The sequence below is a fragment of the Gouania willdenowi genome, chromosome 20 (genome assembly GCF_900634775.1).
Source record: "Gouania willdenowi chromosome 20, fGouWil2.1, whole genome shotgun sequence".
NCBI lineage: Eukaryota > Metazoa > Chordata > Actinopteri > Blenniiformes > Gobiesocidae > Gouania > Gouania willdenowi.
In genome coordinates, this window is record NC_041063.1 from 14,282,813 (window position 1) to 14,301,687 (window position 18,875).

Below are 18,875 nucleotides of genomic sequence, written 5' to 3' on the forward strand. Positions count from 1 at the left end.
TTTAGAGAGAAGTATACATAGTAGTTTTCAGTTTTTTTGATTAAAGTTACAGTATATTAAGAATTACATTATTTTGTATACAAATTGTTACCAAACCATTATAGATATTCAGTGTAACTAACATTATTGCCCTGAAAGCCTGTTTCTAATTTGGGAGCAAAATGTTATTCTGTAAAACTCTGTAAGGCTGTTTCCAACTTATCAAATATAAATGTCTTTAAAAAGAGAGTTTCTGGAAATAGTATTTACTTCATATATCATGAATATGAATTTAAAAATGAGAAATGTATCAAATATTGTTTCATTCAATGCATTTGGAAAATCACCTGCAAAAACTGTTTCAGATCTGTGACGAGAGCAACACAAGATCTGGCAAAAACCATCTGTCTCTGCGAATCCATATCCCACAATGCAATGCGTGAAAATTTCTACAAACGGAGCGTTTACGATGGAGATGAAACAAACTTTCAAGTGGCAATTTAAATTTTGTTCCTATCTTTTCAGTAAATAATGTTTCATTAATTTATCTATTAGGCATTTGTAGCCTTCCCTACTGAGAATTGGCTTTATATTTTGTGGAAAACTCTGGGGTTATTTTGGGCAGACTACAGATTTCTATGTTTAAAACATGATTTATTGTCACTCAGTATCATGTATTTCCAAGATTTCACATCATCTGCATCCACTAAGGGTCCTACTTCAATCTGAAAAAAAATATTAGCCATGTAGAAGCTTTGAAAAACATTATTTGTTATGGGTATGGGCTTTTCGGAGAAGAGGTTGAAAAGGTTAAGAGACCAAATTTAAATCCTTGACTTTCCCGATGTGTATTTCCTCTGTGCTGTCTATAATCTATCACTAAACTGAGGACTAAACTATGGACTTTAGGGAAGTTTTCAGTAATCTGTGCATCTCTGTCCTTTCCCTCTCTGATTAAGTCCAGACACTGTAACTTATGGCTCCAACCCAGTGGACTGTTGGATTTTGGTCAGCTGCTGGAGGAGGTTTATCAACGGACTGAGTCACAGGAACAGACAATAAAAAAGAAAAGCAATCAGGGTCTAATACCTAATACCTTAGAGATTGAATCAAATCCAGAAATCAGGCGAGGCAGTAGATACAGTACATAAACTATAGCAGTGGAAGAACCTACCCTGGTTGTCTCTGAGATGCAGAGCTATCTTGGTGTCATCTGTGAGGAGAAACACAAAAAAAGCCACGTTAGATTTCACAATATACATATTTCTCTTTGTCGTTGGCCGGTAAAGATAAGACGAGATAAATAATTCCCTGGAGATTTTAAATTAAATCAAGCATCTTTCATTAGTGAGCTTCAAACCTTATTAAAAATGAATGCTTTGACTATAATGGCTCCACATCCATAATTCAACTGTAAAAAGCTGTCTGGGGTTAATTATAGGCATGAAATATGGAAATACTGCAAAACCCAGTTCTTTAAGAAGCACACAATAAGAATCATATTATGCAAATTCACCAGCAGTTATATTTCACACTACGACTGAATGCAAAAGGTTTCACATTTCTCAATGATTTCATTCATAGAGCTGTTGAAATGAGACATTTAGAGAGGAAATTGTGAAATGCTGCAAATAACAACACACAAATATCAATAACCTTTGTTGTAAAGCACAAATCAACTACACACATTATTTGCTCTAAAACATATTAATGGAGGGTTAAAGTGCACGGAACCAGGAAGTGTTTGGAAAAAGGTATTGAATAAAAGACAGTTTTTACATATTGAAATGTTTTGATCATATTGTTGTCACTAGTAAACAACCACAAAACATGATTCTTGAACGCACCCAGACAAGATTAGAGAACTGCAGACACCTTAGCCCAAAAAGAAGTATTTCCTGACGATTCAGGCAGTTTCTTTTGGTTGTTAAAGAGTTTTTTTTGAGGAAGATGAGGGTGTTGGAGGTAGAGTTGGGCGTCAGATCTTACAGATTTGTGCCGATTAGATTAAAAAGGTAAGTCGAGGAAGGATTCAGACTAAGATGAGACAGCCAACAACTAACTGGATTGCGATGTGAACGTGTCCACACCAGGTGACATTAGGAGACATTAATGAGACGTCATTTCCTCCTTCCACAGGGAGCTTTTGCTTTTCAGTGGGAAAATTAAAAAAAAAAAAAGATAAATGTCAACATTCGTGCAGGAGTCTAACTAAGGCAATATGCCTGCTTTGTCCTTTACACGTCAAAAATAACCAAATAAACATGAACTATGGCATCATCAAACTAAATTTAATAAAAAACTGTAGAAACATACACTTTTATGTGACATTTTAAGGGCAAATGGATGAGCAGTTGATGCCAACATAATTAAATCCTCTCAGGTGAAAGAGTTCAGTTCTGTTTTGATGTATCCATTAATACGGCTGCTTCGTCCTGGCCTCTCAGTCTGCCCTTTCCTCCCTCTCATCTAACACACCTGATTCACATCAGCAATCAGGTGGAGAGGGAGGAGGTGCTGTGAAGTGCTAAGAGGAACATTTGACCAGCAGCAGACAATGTTGTAAGTTTGTTATTTTTGTTTGGAAGAGAGATTTACTGGTAGTCTTGTTTTTGAGTGAGTAGATTAGAGTTCGACGCTGAGCGTGACGGACCCGTATAGGGTCAGCCCAGTGTCCTCCCTTCTTTTGTTCAGTTTGGTCAGGGTCTGCAGTCCCTTTTGAGTTTTTTTTTATTCTCTTGCTACTTTTTAAAGAACTTTGTGTAAATAAATACTTTGATAATCTTTATTACTGGTTTATGTTGCGGCCCCTCAAGCCTTTTGATAAAACATCATAGAGGGGGCCGTAAGGGCTAACTGTAAACATACAAAAACTGTTCACAGATTTTTGTTCTGTTTTTCTTAATAGCTCCATTGGAGTATTTATTTGTATTGTCATTTTAGTTTATTTCATTGGATTTTGCAGTTGTTAGTGGTGAAAAACGGGGGTTGGACTTGACAAGAATGGGCTTCTTTCTATCCCTTGTTGAATGAATGTATTATATTAACATGTTTTAATCTCATCGAGATTTCTGTGGATTTGTTCATTTGTTTTCATTATTTTTTTATTTGTTCTTTATGAATAAATACTTAAGTGAAGATGGATGATTACACCCACTGATTGCAGAGGAAATCCAAAACATTCTCTTTTCTGTTGTTTTCACAATAGGTTGAACTGCCTGAGGCTGAGGAAAACACACGAGGTGCAGCCGATGATCTGCAGACCGGGAGGTGAGATTGTTTTCATCGGACACGCCTCCACCCACACAGATATGTGTCCGTGGCCGTATCGCCAGCGCGTTCACGTTCCCCCGCAGCTGCACCTGACCTTTGACCCCTGCAGCTGAGCAGACAGGCCATAGAAAAACGGATCCACCAACATGTCTGACAGTCAGCTGGAACGGATGTAAATACCACCGCACACCCTAATGACCTGTGGGGTAGTTTTACACACACACACACACACACACACACTCAGCTGGTCTGCTAGTCCTCTCATCACGCCTGCCTTTGATCTGCTGGGCTTCTCGTGGTGTTTTGCCTCACAGTCAGACAGTTTTCACACTCGGCCGTAACCTCAGTGCATGCATCCTCATCACAGCGGCCCACAGGGCACCCCTCACCGCGCTGGCCTGTCCAGTCCAACTCAGCCCCACAACATGATTAATGGGGGCGCGATAGCAAGAAGGCTGACCTTTTTCTGGGTTAGCGATGAAAGCGAATGCCTTCTTGAGGCAATGAAATAACTGCTGACCCAGCTAAATATCTATTAAAGTACCCCCCCCACACACCCCCACCCTCACCCCCGAAACAGAAATCCAGATTAAACAAGGATCTGGTAAGTTTATCAGAGGAAACAGGTTGAGGTGGAAAAATAGTAAATTTCACAAATGCAAAAAAACATATAAGATACTTTCCAATGTTTGGAGCCAAAACATTCGCTAAGGGTGATATATATTTATTTTTCTGGTAGCTATATTTACAACATTTCCTATGTTTCTTTATTTAAAATCCTTTATTTTTTTCAAAAAAGAAGATAAAGTAAATGTTTTTTCTTAATTTTAGTCAATAACTGTCATGTCAACAAATGGCCACAATAAATTCTCAATTTAATAAAGGTTTCGGGAGTTTTGTCGAAATACCAATAACTTTATATCGAGTTTCAATGACTCAGATAAAAAAATGCAAATACTAATAAAATACACATTTCGTAAGACGATCCTAGCCGACAATACTTTTTTAATTTTTTTTTTTTACTTGTCTGCACATGCTGTCAATACTACAAGAAGTGCAATCTTTTTTTAGACAGCAATGCATTTTATTTTTTATTTTTTTGTTATTGCAATTAAATAAATTGCATTATTTTATTGCATAATTGTGACCATCACCAGCCCTCCCTAAGGAAGGGCAAGAAACACTTTATTAAAGGGAGAATATAAAAAGAGAGGGCAGTGTTACACCTAGGTGAGGGGGTGGGGGGGAAGAGAGCAGGGAGGAGCGATTCAAGGTAGAGAAATGGAAGGGTGGGGAAGAGTTGATTACTGTAAAGTGAGATGTGAAGTTGTAGGCGTGAGGCTTAACTATAATGGTGGTGACTATGGGCAGAGGGATGGAGTGAGTGGTAATACCTGAAACAGGTATTTGGGATCAACGTGTCTAAAGTTAAGCCCACTACAAGTTTTATCCCACAGTCCAAGGCATGCTTGTGCATCGTAGACCGATGTATGTGCAAGAAACTGCCACTGTAAACCCAAGCGCTGCCCCGGACTTGAGGACGGAGCCAGAATAGCAGAAAGAGCGGGGCCAACAATACTTGAACGTTTGCTTGAGCATTCCACCACATGTTACCAGCGTGTAAAAGATTAAAAACGCACAGATTATGAATCTTTTTTGGGATATAATTCTGTTTCTGTGGAGCAGCTCTATGTCTACAAATGATTTACATTTGACCAAATATTATTGAGTGTCCTTAAAGGGCTACACAATCCATCTTAGAAATGGAAGTAGATGTTTATAGCCATTGTTGTACAGTTGGTGCATTAGCTCATTGTGTGTCGCCATCAGGGAACACAAGTGCATGACAAACACAACATAATGTTGACATAGGCTTTTAGTATTGATTACTGTTTTATACGATGACATAGTCACATGACAAAAAGAGGCTTTCAGTCTCTTTAATCCAATAAGACAACATCTGGATCCGTCGAAGATTAATTGCTTGTTTGCTGAAATAAATTGGCTGAAGGCCATTAAAACAGCAATGAGTTGAAAACTGGGATCATAAATTCAGCTGCTTGTATATCTCAGGAGACAAAAAGGAAGAGATGGAAACTTTAGCTTTAGAGGACATCTTAGATGTTTTCCGACCATCAGCAAAAGATGGGCGTCGACTAGTCAGAAAGAGGATTTGTCTCCGAAAATTGATGATGTTGCAGTCTGGTCCGAGTTAGCCACCCACACGGTTTCACTGAGCAATGTGTATTCATTGTCAAAGAAATATTTATCGAAATTGGCGTAGAAGAAAATACATCTATTGATTGACTGAAGTGGCTTTAGTTGTGAGAACACTGTGAGGCTTTGTTTTGTGAGGGGTTTGTCAGCCCATTGTTTAGTAATGAGCATTAAACACATTAGAAGTCTCTTTCAACATGAAATACGGTCAGGCTATGAGAAGTTGGGAAATATTCTTGGTCATTTTCAACTGGCTTTTAAAAACCCATTAAGAAGATGCTGCCCTTTCCGAGTCATGCACTCGGATGCTGGACTACCTGCTGAATAACACTGTTATGTATTGCAGTTTATTGTGTAACAGGCCAGGACTACCAATGCACAATATGTGGTCAATAACTGAAAAAACAGTCATTGTTTTTGATGCATTTCTGGAGCTTTCAGAATGCACTTGAAGGGAAATGTAACTTTTACTGGGGAATTTCTTTCTGACTGTTTTGAAACTCTCAAATGCACATTTGACGTTAATATAAATGTAGAAATCCCTCTTTCACTGCGAGAAATATACAGTAGTCTGTGGACATTGAATAAACAGGACAACCCCTTCAAACGGCATTAAAATCAGGCAAGAATCTGTGTTTGGCTTTTCTTTGTATCATTAGCGATATTTCTCAATGTCGAGAAAGTATAATGGTGCTTTGAATGTTTGCCTTGAAGGTTGTTTTGGGCAGGTACCTTGTAACGCCTGTGAAATCTCATCCCATGAGACTTTGCTGCAGGAAGATGGACACTCCAAACCTCCTCATAGAACTCTGTATTCCTTTGTTGTTTCACGTCTAATGTGGCACCAATGATTTTTAAGTATAACGCTAAAGAAATGTCCTGGTCTCCTCTGTTAACATGTACCCCTCCATGTTTTCTCAGAGAGCAGTGGTCATGTGACGTTCTTTGACGTGTATTTGAGGAAAAAGTGTTTCCATAACACTTTTGCGACACATTTCAATATCGAAACGTCTGAAATTCGTCCTCATGAAAGCGTAAAAACCTTTTAGCAATATCGAATTGTTTTTCTTGAAATTTAGGTGTTTCCATTACCAGTTTTTATGGCGCTATTTAGATTTAGCACATTTCCAAGGGTAGTGGAAACGCAGCTATTGACAACATTTGTCGTACCGTTTACTCATTTTATTGTTTAATGGCTACCTTTGGTGAAATTGTATTTATGTAAAACTACTTATTGTAGTTAACAGGCAATGTTTATTGTGGATATTTCGATTTGCGAGGTGAGGGACAGAGATAAAGAGTCAGCTTTCAGAACGCTTCACATTAACTGAAAAGTTGTCGCCACCAAAGTAATTGAAACCTAAAATACGATGTCTAACCCACACGGCCAATACAAGTTTTGGAAAGTCATTAACAGAATTACAAACATACTGTAAAACTGTCGTATTTGCAGTTCAATGGACTTCAAGCTGAGCTCCATGGGTTGGTGATGGTGCGTTTTCAGGGCTCACATTATTTCTGCATTGTTTACAAGTGGATCAAACAGAGTTGCTGTTCTCTGCTCCACTGTCTGCCATCTGTCTGTCCAGCTCAGCCTAAATGGCAAGCGTCCACACATAGTTTTGCGTTTCTTTGATCAACAGCCAGTATTTTGCATGAGCCACATCAATGTTGAACTTATGAAGCAAAGCAGTTAAAGAAAAAGCAGAAGTCTGAGAACTTGTAGCTTATTTACCGTCAGTTGGGATGCTGGTAGGAGGCTGAGACGTGGCCAGCGTGGCTGTGTCTCCAGTGGCAGTGACTTCCTCTCCTCTGGGTGTTGCTCTGGTAACGATGGTGGTAGCGTAACGGTTTGTTGTGTCCATGATGTCGCACATCTTGTCCTTGGTCTGCAAAAACAGAAAAACACACACACTGATGGACTGAACAATCCAGACCATAAAGCTCAGGGTTGATCTGCATTGCTCACCTCATCTGGGCAGCTGTTGTCCACCCAGTCCTGTCGGTGGCGGTCAAAGCCACTGGAACATCTGGAAGCACATCACACTAAGAGTCAATTATCCTTTTAAAAAGAAGCTTGATGGATGACAGTCAGCTTTGATGCTGCAGTAACACACAATGAGCTACAGCAGTTCAAATAAAGTCCTCCATTAAATTTTAAAGTAATCCATCTTTCTTTAGTTGAGCGATTTACAGCCTGAACCTTTTTACACTAACGGGCAGGGAGCTAACCTGGCATTAAACATGTAGATATAAATCAGTTGAAATTTAAAGCAACGCTGAATTCAAAGATTTACATTAAAGCAGAAACACGAGGAGTGGATGCGATGAGAGCAGAGATGAGAGCAATTAAAGGAAGGAAAAAGCTTTTGTTTAATGAAAATGTTTAATAGTGACATGTACAGTGTGATATAAAAAAAATGAGCTGCTTAATCTAAGTGACAAAAAAAATAGCTGCTTGCTGAACTAAAATACAGCAGTGATAGTGCTGGAAGGCTGGAAATAAAAGAATGAGTGGCTCAAGTTGTCCAGGAGGGTTGATAACCTGCAGGTTTTAGATGTTTCCTTTCTCTTTAGTAGAAAACAGTGAAATGTCAGTAACAGGAGTTTAAACTAAAGCTTTTACAATTAACTTATACACTTTACTTGTAGTTTTATACATAAAGGCTGACAATACACTGTCATTATTATGACATGACGCCTGTCATTAGCATGAAGGCGGCCCTTTGTTACCCTAACCATACCTAAACCTAAAGGCGGGCATACACTGAGCCATTTTTGGCCCATTTTGAGCCGATTTTCACTCGTGTGTCTATTATTGGGATCGGGCCTCGTCTCGGCAAAATCGTGTGTCGTGCATCGTATACACGATTAGCTCCTGATCAGCAATCGTATGGTCGTAAGAAAATGTTTGATATCCTGGTCGCTCCTTGTGAGGGTATCACTGTTTTAGCAGTGCCACGAACCGGCTTACCTCAAACTCTCACACTACACATGCGCGAACACCGTCGGACCACTGTGGCGGACCGTACCGCCCATGTCTGCCAAGCCAGTTCCTGGTCCATCACATTGCCGTCTTTTCATTTTCAAAACTCTTTGCTGAAATTTGCGAGTGTCTATCCACTTCCTGGTACGTTGCATTTCCGAAAACAAGACCCCGACGTGTCGTGTATGGACGTACAGTGTGAGCAGTCAGAGTGACGGTCCGTATAGTGTGAGAACATTAATTGTGAGCTGTGAACATTCGGGCTCTGCATTTGAGTCGCACAATTTGAGCTGGAAATGAGTACGATTGGGGAAAAAATGGCACAGTGTATGTCCGCCTCAACCCCAAACCATACCTAACCCCACTAGATCCCTCCACCTAACCCAAAAAATGCCAACATAGCTCCAAAGGTGTCATAATTTAGTGAACGACACTTTATTCATGCTAATGACCGATAATGACAGCCTAATGTATAAAACTTCTTATAAAGTGTAACTGAAAAAAAAGTCTAGTAATTAATCAGCTTTTTCTGCAGCAGCTCATTGAAAACACTAAAGTCTACACACTACACACGCACTGTGACAATGTTTCGGCTTTTTTCTCCCACCATTCCTGCTGTGAGGAAGTAAACATCCACACCTTAGACTCCCTGCCACTCTCTGAGGTGGGAGCGGCTTTGTTTGGTGGACTCTGCATGTTGGGGTTCAAAGAGTCGTGGAGTCTTTGGCTGACCATGTTCATCATGACGTTCTGCATTTGTGTCGGAAGTGGATGTTAAACTAAAACTGTTCTTTCTGTAAAAAAAAAATGCAGCTGATTGACATGAAAGAGGAAGGAGCTGATTTAGAAATAGGATCCATATCTGTGACGATACATAATCCCAACAGGCTTTGTTTTACTCAAACACATTGTTATGGAAATGTCTCCATCTAAAGCAGCCCAGTTTCATCCTTCTACCTCTCTAATCATCCAATTTCTTTTAGGCCACAAGCTCAAACCCCCCCCCAAACACACACACACACACTCACACACACACAAATTCTGCCATCTGTGCATTGAGGCGAATCAGATTTGTCTGCCTAATCCTCCACTTTCATACGATTGCTTCATCCCCAGGAGGACAGTGAAGAAGACAGAATGAGACAAACATCACAGAGCGGGGCTGCTGTAGCCTCTCCCTACTGGGACTCTGCGCTCTCCTCTGAGGCATCCATCACACATCGACACCATTCAGCGCACTGAGCCTTATAATTAGGAAGGAGCTGAGATGGTTCATTTAAATATTAATGAAGCCGCAGTGAGAAAGACAATGTCTGTTGAGGTTAACAGTCACAGCTAGCTGGATACGCAACACACAGAAGGAACCCCCCCCCCCACTTTATTCTGTATTGTTTACCTTATTAGTCTTATTTATTGAAGTCACCGCTAATTTCCTTTCTATTTTCTAAGTATTTCTGGAGTTGCACTCCATATTCAATTAGAATAAATATTACAGCACTTATTATTGTCCTCCAGTGGATAAACTAAGGCTGCTGCTTTCTAATAAGTGAATTTAATTGGCTTTGCTGTGGAAACATAGTTTAATGTATGAAAACTGTTTGGCTGCACTCGAAACAGGTATGACAGAGATTTCCACAACACAGAAATGCTTTGCTTTTACCATTAACAATCCTAGCAAGGACCACAGCAGTTCCTACTAGGACTAATCTGCTCATCAGAGAATCTCTATTTTATTTATTTTCCTCATTTAATAATGGTATAAAGTTATTATTCACTGGAAACTGCTTTCTATTCACAGTCTAAAAACATGTTGTTAACCCGAGCCTCTTAATTGAGTGGATTGTGTATTTTGATTTGTAAAACTTGTTTAGAAAATGAAAATTTTATTTTGAAATGAACTCCCAACATATGCAAAAGGGCCGATTATGCAACATTATTCATTTAGTTTGAAGGATGAAACCTTTTACTGCTCACAGGGTATCTTCAAACAACACAGCTAGCCTATAACATGTGAAGAATGTGGTTTGTAACAATAACAAAGACGAGACTTTTGACTTGTTTAACCATCATCTCCATTGGATTAGTCCATTCCAGTGAACCTAACATTCTTGCTTTTAGGAGGGAAACGGGGCACTTGTCGTAATCCCATGTATGGTCAGGGAAAACACACAGACCGATTAGGGCCTCTGGGATCAAACCTATGACCTTCTCACAATAATCCATTTTAACTACTCGCTCTAAACCAGCACCTAACTTTTGCTTTGTACTAAAATATGGTGGAATTCCTGAAAAAGTCTGGTATTTACTGTTGGAATATATGAAATATAACACATGTGAAGATGGTCATAGTTTATGTGTGGGTGTGTACTGAAGTGGTGATAAAACTAACCACACAGAACAGTGATTAGTCTCTAGCCTTTCACAATAAGAGATTTACTGTGATAACATAACTTTATCCCTTGATCAGCCAACTCCCGTAAATATTATCAACTACTATAAATGTGTTAGAAAAAACAAAACAAATTCAAGCCTTTAATTTATTCATTTATATCAAATCGCTAACTGCTAACTGCTAGCTCTTCTGTCACACAGGAAGTTGTTACATTAGCATCTGTGAATGTGAATGAGGTAGAAAGGCTGGACATCCATTTCTTATCATCATTTCAAGCATGACTCGAACCAGGGTTGAGGTCAATTATAATTGTATTTGGGTAATTGATAATTAAGTACAACTATGACTTAATTATAACTGTAACTGTAATTGAAAAAGTGTTAGCTGTTTTAATAATAATTAAGTTGTAATTGAGTTCAGATTATTTATGTTCAGGTATCTTTAAGTATGAATGAATTGAAATAATGTGCAGTCCGTTTCCATGGCCACACCTTATGATCTGCAGCAGTCCGCTCCGCAGGAAGGTTCTTCTTCTACGTCGCAGAAAGGGGTAGAATTGCCTTCAACACTTTTTTGACTGTTTTTTTTTAAAAAAAAAAATTCATTGGAATATCAGTGGAATTCATTTAAGTCTCAATATACAGTAACTTGTGTTACTGAGATTGTAACGAGTAATATATTGCTGATTTTTGTTTCAGTTTTGGGTTAAATTAGTGTTTCTGAAAAAAGGAATATATTACTCTAAGGTGTTACTTTTGTAATGCGTTACTCCCAACACTGTTCACAAATAGTTCAGAGTTAATCATCAAAACAGAGAAAAACTACAACAAAAAACAAGTGGTGATTAGTGATCAGATTCATTCCTGTACCTTGTGAAATTAAATTAATTCTTTCATTATATAGCGCGTTTGAACATTGTTTTTAGTTTCCTAATTTTACTCCACAAATTGACATACAAAAACTTTTCAAAGTTTGGACACTTAAAATCGTCAAATTTAACTTTCCCCTTAATTTAATTTGGATTTGAATTCCACAAGTTCACTGAATTTTAAAGTTTTAGACAGTAGGAAAAAGGAATTTCTATGTTCTCGAAAAACCAACATTATGAATCATTCTAATGGCTCTTTTTTGTAGCATTACTAATGGCTGTGTTGAACTCATTTATCAAAGGCTCAGTAATTGTGATTAATTGTAATTGGACTTGAGTAAATGAGAATGTAACTGTAATTGAGTTACGGGGCGAAAATAATCATGTTAATTGTAATTGGACATGGACAATTGAAGACGTAATTGTAATGGGAAAATGTACGGTAATTAACCCCAACCCATGGCTTGAACCACAAATATTATCTCAAAGCCACGCTGAGAATCTGAGGAGCTTTCGAATTCAATATTTATCCTTTTAACTGTTATTCGTGAGTCATCTTTGCCCTTTTTTCCACTGACACAAACACACTAATACTGAGTTGCTATAGCGAGCGCTGATTACCCACAGTTGCCACATCTGTCACACTTTGCTAACAGCTGCACATTTCAGCCACAGCAAACACATTCAAGTTGTAAGTTTGCATGTACACTCTCCCCTGCCGGCACCGAGAAAGCAGTTCATCAGGGTTGTTCTTTTAAAATGTCAGTGCCTTTCATTAACCTCGGAGCCAGGGAGGCCTTCAAGCTTTGTAATTAGTGCGTGTTTAAGGCATGTTTGACTCTTTTAAAGGAAGTGGCTGATGGATACAAAGGGCAGAGAGGAGCTGAGCTGTCAGACATTAACACAGCATGGCTGCCATATAAAATATAAAACGCTGCTTAATGAGATCCGGGCTACAGGCGTACAGTATCTCTGCTGAGTGGTAAACAGCGTCTACGTGTCTAATTTGTGAATTTCTTGGGCCCTGACTAGCATTTAAGATGCAAAGGGGAATGAAAGTTAAATAATGGATGCAGAAGGGACTCAAAACTCGGCTGTATAAGTTGAGGTATTTTTATAACCCTGGGTCAGACTGAATAAATCTGCAAATAAATGTATCCCAACAGTGTATTTACCCTCATGTTGACACTGAAATCCTCTCTAAAGGATAAACGCGGTTTCATGAAGTATCATTTACTTTTAGATTTTCTGACTATCCTGCTTCAGCTCACATTTCAACTGTCAGGAAATTCTGTGGAGGAACATTAACACTCTTTTAGCAACTCAAATATTTACTTTAGTCTGAAGTTGAGGGAGACGGGAAGGATGAAAGAGAACGCAGAGGCTGATGGAGGCCTGAGAGCCAAATCCGAGTAAAACGGAACCATCCTGTCTCATAAAATAACTACAGAGGTTTGGATGCAGGAGTTTACCTAAAGTAGCCAGAAAACCCAGCAAACGCATTCATTCCATGAACATTGACTCAGTGTTAACCCTAAAGCTATCAAATGGATTATTAACTTCAAGTACTACCTGTATGGATATTCATTTATTAAATATAACGGTGCACAAGAACCAGTTTAATCATTTCAACATTAAGGGAATTAACCTTTAGATCAAGGACGTCAAACTCATTGTAGTTCACAGACCAGTTTGATCTCATGTGGGCAACATTATTGTGCCCTAGTTTCGACATCCGCATATGAATAAAAGAAATGCTCCAAAAGGGATAAATTTGGCCCCCGGGCTTTAAGATTGACATATATACTTTAGACGTTATGGCAACACTTTACTTGAAGTTTTATACATAAAGGCTGACGATACGCTATCATTATTATGACATGACACCTGTCATTAGCATGAATAAGGTGTCATGAAAGCTATTACTAAGTGTCATTCGTTACCCTAACCCTTCGATATCCTAACCTTCCTTACCCAAACCCTTTGTTACTTTAACCCTTCGTTATCCTAACCTTCACCCTTCGTTATCCTAACCCTTCCTTACCCCAACCCTTCGTTACTTTAACCCTTCGTTATCCTAACCTTCACCCTTCGTTATCCTAACCCTTCCTTACCCCAACCCTTCGTTACTTTAACCCTTCGTTATCCTAACCTTCACCCTTTGTTATCTTCACCCTTTGTTATCCTAACCTTCACCCTTCGTTATCCTAACCCTTCCTTACCCCAACCCTTCGTTTCTTTAACCCTTCTTTATCCTAACCTTAACCCTTTGTTATCTTCACCCTTCGTTATCCTAACCCTTCGTTAACCTAACCCTAACTCTTCGGTACCCTAACCTTCACCATCGTTATCCTAACCTTTTGTTATCCTACCCTTAACTTTTAACTTTTCGTGACCCTAACCTTAACCCTTCGTTATCCTAACCTCAACTTTTCATTACCCTAACCCTTTGTGATCCTAACCCTTTGTTATCCTAACCCTTTGTTATCCTAACCTGTATCAAAGTATTTCAAAACAGAGCAGAGTGCAGCTCTGAAAGGCTTCTCTGTGGCGGACGCCATGTTTGTTCTGACAATGCTTGGTGCAGTTCTTTCCGTACGGCTCTGATTGGCTCTGTCTTTTTCGGGCCGAGGAAGTGAGCAGAAACGGCAGCGTTACCACACCCACTTTCTTACAAAAAGTAAGGAAGTGGGTGTGGCTTATTGCCAGGCTACCTAATGTTAGCCTTTATGACACCTAATGACAGATAATGACGGGGTAATGTCAGCCTTATGTATAAAACTTAAAGTAAAGTGTTACCGATATTTCTGTAAAAAGTAAGAATAAACTCTTTAAAAGCTGCCATTGAGGTAAACCTGATACACAGTGCAGCATCACGTCTTAATATCCTACCTGTTGAGCCGATGACACCAGCTGCAGTTGAAGTTGATCTGTGAGGAGATGCAGGGGCCACAGCTGGTAAACTGGAGGCAGGCTGCACACCAGACAAATAACAATGAGTCAAAGCAATTGTAAAATCAATAGGTTTTCAATGTACGACTGAAGAAAAGCTCCATATGCCAAATAATGATAAGAAATCGACTGGGATGCTTCAACACACACGGTCGCACGCTACTTAGATAGTGTCCACTTACTGGGTAAGGGCGTTATTTCCACTGCGGTCGAGTTGGTAATCCTTGTCTTCGTCAGCTCTACACGGTGGTACTCGTAAATTGTCCTGCGTCGCACGTCTATAATTCAGGTGTGAAAAATAATATATTGTTAGGGTCCAAAGTCACCATCTTGCACTCTTGAGATAAAAACCGGGACAGGCGGTCCCTGATAAAAGTACGTGTAAGGAAAGCGAAGGAATCAATTCATTTGGGATGTGCCCGCAGTCTCCTTATCTTTATTTGTGCACCAAATGTCAAACTAGGACTCTGAAATGGATGGAAACAATTTCCCCTGGGATCTCGTATCAATCTCACCTTGTTGAAAGGTGGCCACCCACAGTCATCTGAGAGAAAAAGCCATCAGCCGAGGTAAGATGTAGCAATCGATGGAGAGATACATCATTGAGTACAATTACCTTTTAGTATTTATGACTCACTGTAGGATGAGCTACTTGCTTTCATGGCCTATGCATCTTCACTACCATTAGGGTAAATGATGGCAGATGTATTCATTCATCATTTCAGATTTATTGAATTTAGATTATGTAACTCGTGTAACTAAACGTGAAATAAATAAATGCACTATTGCATTGAATAATCAATTTAAAATTTCAAACAGAAAGGGATCTTCTGCACTATAGTAGTCACAGTCCAAACATCTATGTCAAGATCGAGTCAGATGTTGCAGTCATGAGGGAAAATATAAGCCAATCAGAAAAATTAAATAATATTCCTATTTAATCACCAAAAGGATAATTTTTTCTGAGCCTAAATAAAATATAAATAATTGATTAACACTCTAAAGTTACTGAAAGTATGTTGTGATAATGTCAGGGTCTATTTTGTTTTGTGGTCTTTATGTTTTTCTGTGGGTCATGGTTTCGTTCTATTTCTGTGACGTTTCATTCTCTCGTCGTTGTTCCATGTTTTAACTCTCGTCACGTCAGCTGTGTTTGGGTTGTAAATGATTAGCTGACTCATGCTTTGCACCCAGGTGTGGCTCCTTCCTAATCCAGCCTCCCTCACTATTTAGCCGAGTGTCTGGATGCTCAACGGTTGCTGCTTCACCCTCCACGTGCGCTACAGCCTTTTTGTTCTCGGCTCCCAGGTTTCCCTGTGCCTCCTATAGTTTTTGGGTGTTTGTTAGATTTAAAGTAAATATGGACTGATTTTATGAATGCCCCCCACTGACCCTAACAGATTATATATATTCAAAGCATGCCTCCACAGACTGGATACATTTATCAAGGCCATTTGTCCTTCCTAAAACTACAACAAATTGCCTAGGCCCAAGTACAAAAGATAACACAATGATGGTAATAAAATAAAAAAAACTGCCTCTATTAATAGAATAATTGTAAGCCCACTGCATCTTATATATATATATATATATATATATATATATATATATATATATATATCTTTTATGTATGTTTTGAATCAAAGGATAACACTATTTGTATATTATTAGACATACTGTACATATATCTGCTTTTTTAGGCTCAGGTGGTAGAGGGGTCATCTTCTGATCGAGAGGTTGAGAGTTCGATCCCAGTGTTATACATGTCTATATGCCAAAGTCTCCTTGGGCAAGACACTGAACCCTAAGTTGATGTTGACGAGTGCCTTGCATGGCAGCTGTGTCCCCATTGGTGCGTGAATGAACTGACATAGTGAAGTGCTTTGGGTTATAAAACCCTATATAATGCAAGTCCATTTACCATTTTAAAAATCCCAATATTGTTATTGGCACTAAAACTACCATATCTATGGAGCCCTGGAGGTGACATGGATGAGATTTTAAAAAAAAAAGGGGATAAAGTTGGGGTCCAAGTTAATAAGTCGGGACTCAAGATGGTTAAGTCAGGGGGTGCACGAGATAGTACCTCAGGGCCCGAGATAGACAGCAGTAACGCCATCAGTGGTTTAAAACTAGAATGCCAGTTTACGTCGCGTATTACGGTAAAGCAGTACCGTATGTATTGTGTGTTTTGTGTAATTGTGAGAAAATGCTACAGCGATTCTAGTTGAAAAATGACACGGCGATACCTGGGAGGCTGTAGAACAAGAATCTGGTGCAGTGTCCTGAAAACAATTTGAATACATATTACCATGAATGACTAGATTATTTAAATCGTTTAACTCAACTCTACTTCACTCTCTCACACACACACACACACACACACACACACAGACTTGCTTTGTTTGATCACACAGAGGACCAATGATCAAAGCAGCGATATACAGTAGAAGCCAGCTTGGCTCAACATGAGAATGAGCCCACCCTTGGACTCCCTCCTTCCCCCCAGCGTTACTGACTTCCTTCTGCCAGTGATTATCAGGTGCCTATTGACACCGGTGAGGCCAGGGGAAGGTCTTTAAGCTGCTGATATGTACGTGTCACAGCCTTTCAGATGTGCAGGATTCAACCACAAACAATGCTACATTCATTACCATTAAGAAATACCCCCTGACATGGGTGGACTGGGACAAAAATCCAGCACTGGCATTTTCTGTTCAGACCAGCCCACTACATTATCAGCGGACACCGTGATTCAAGCTGTATACGTCAGTGATGCTCAACATGTTGTTCTCTCAAAAAAACCTTAAAAGGTGGAAACTTTTTAACCCCTTTTTACGTATTTCCTTTGTCCATTTCTGCATTTCTGCTTGGACACTGTTTTCAGAATATAGCTACTTTTTGCCAGTAAATATCCTTTTTTCCTATTTTGTCAATTTTTGCAAGTACTTTTTGACACTTTTATTTAATTTTCGTCCTTTCTTAAATTTTTTTAGTCACTCTTCATCCAAATAAGCTAACTTTTGCCCAATAACTACCACTTGTTTCCTTTTCCCCCTACATTTTGCCTCTTTTTGTTCCACATTTAGCTTTTTTTCACTACTGTTGTCACATTTTGCCCATTTAAAGCTATCCTTTGCCATTACATGCCACCTGGTTCCTCTTTATTTGCCCATTTATTTTTTTATTGTTTGTTTGTTTTGGCCACTCTTGACTGATTTTGGACCATTTGTCACTTTTCACTCTTTTCTCGCCACATTTTTGCCACTTTTGGATAATTTTTGGCTACATAATATTGAGAGGTGCTAAATCATTACGTAAAATCTCCAAAAAAGGTAACAACGCCTGTAAAAAAAAAAAATGTACCTGCTTACACATTATTTTAAAACACATTGTGCTGCAACACATATATTCCAAAAGTGTCTTCCATTCTTCTTCACCTCACAAATAATCTTTCTGCATAATTACACTCTCAGGTAGCTACGAATCTGATTAGAGCGATTACCCAATTACTGTAGAGCAATAACTAATGACAACCTCACGCTGTATCTAATTAGCAGCTCCTGACTTGGCGTCGCCTTAAACAATGCGTTTAAATCTTACTACAGACAGGAAGATGTAAAAGAATGAAGGTGGTTTGGGAATTCCGTTGAACTTGAGAAATGATCATTAATCACAGCAGAATGGAAGTAAATACAATTATAACACATGCTTCCTTCCAGCGTAGTAAGTGTGAAACCTGACCACAGAACAGCCACTAATTGTCAAGTGGAAAATGTTTCATTTAAGCTTTCAAAGCATAGAAAAGGGTCTCTTTGGTTGCCATGGTTGCTCTGTCGTAATTGGCTGCGGAAACGCTTCAACTACTTCATGGCACAGCCTGCAGTAATTATACTTTTCCTGTCTATTTTCACATTGTTAAGATTACAAGTAAAGTACCTACAGGACCAACAGTCAGAGCACATTTAATAATCAACCACGACAAGGAAAATAAAGTGTGTTCAAATAAGTGAAGAGTCAGACCAGAGCAAATAAAACATCAGGATTGCAGATGTTTTTATTTAATTTTCTGCATTTTTTTTAGTCATATAAAAGCATTAAGCACTATATGGAGGCATTATTATATTAATGGGCTGTACATTCAAAGGTCACTTGTTACGTTGGGCATCCAATCTACTGTCCACAAGATTTTGTTTTGAAAAGCGAAC

General features: G+C 39.0%; 1 protein-coding gene across 1 annotated transcript in view; it reads right to left on the reverse strand.

Annotated features, from left to right (window-relative positions):
- The window catches only part of LOC114454429 (plexin domain-containing protein 2-like), an 87,041-nt gene that overhangs the window by 4,473 nt on the left and 63,693 nt on the right, over positions 1–18,875 (reverse strand). Inside the window, exons 8-12 of the mRNA XM_028434886.1 lie at positions 14,850–14,945; positions 14,608–14,689; positions 7,439–7,499; positions 7,205–7,358; positions 1,154–1,192 (exon numbers count right to left, since the gene is read on the reverse strand). Coding sequence (XP_028290687.1) covers positions 1,154–1,192; positions 7,205–7,358; positions 7,439–7,499; positions 14,608–14,689; positions 14,850–14,945 — 432 coding nt within the window. The remainder of the gene's footprint in view (positions 1–1,153; positions 1,193–7,204; positions 7,359–7,438; positions 7,500–14,607; positions 14,690–14,849; positions 14,946–18,875) is intronic.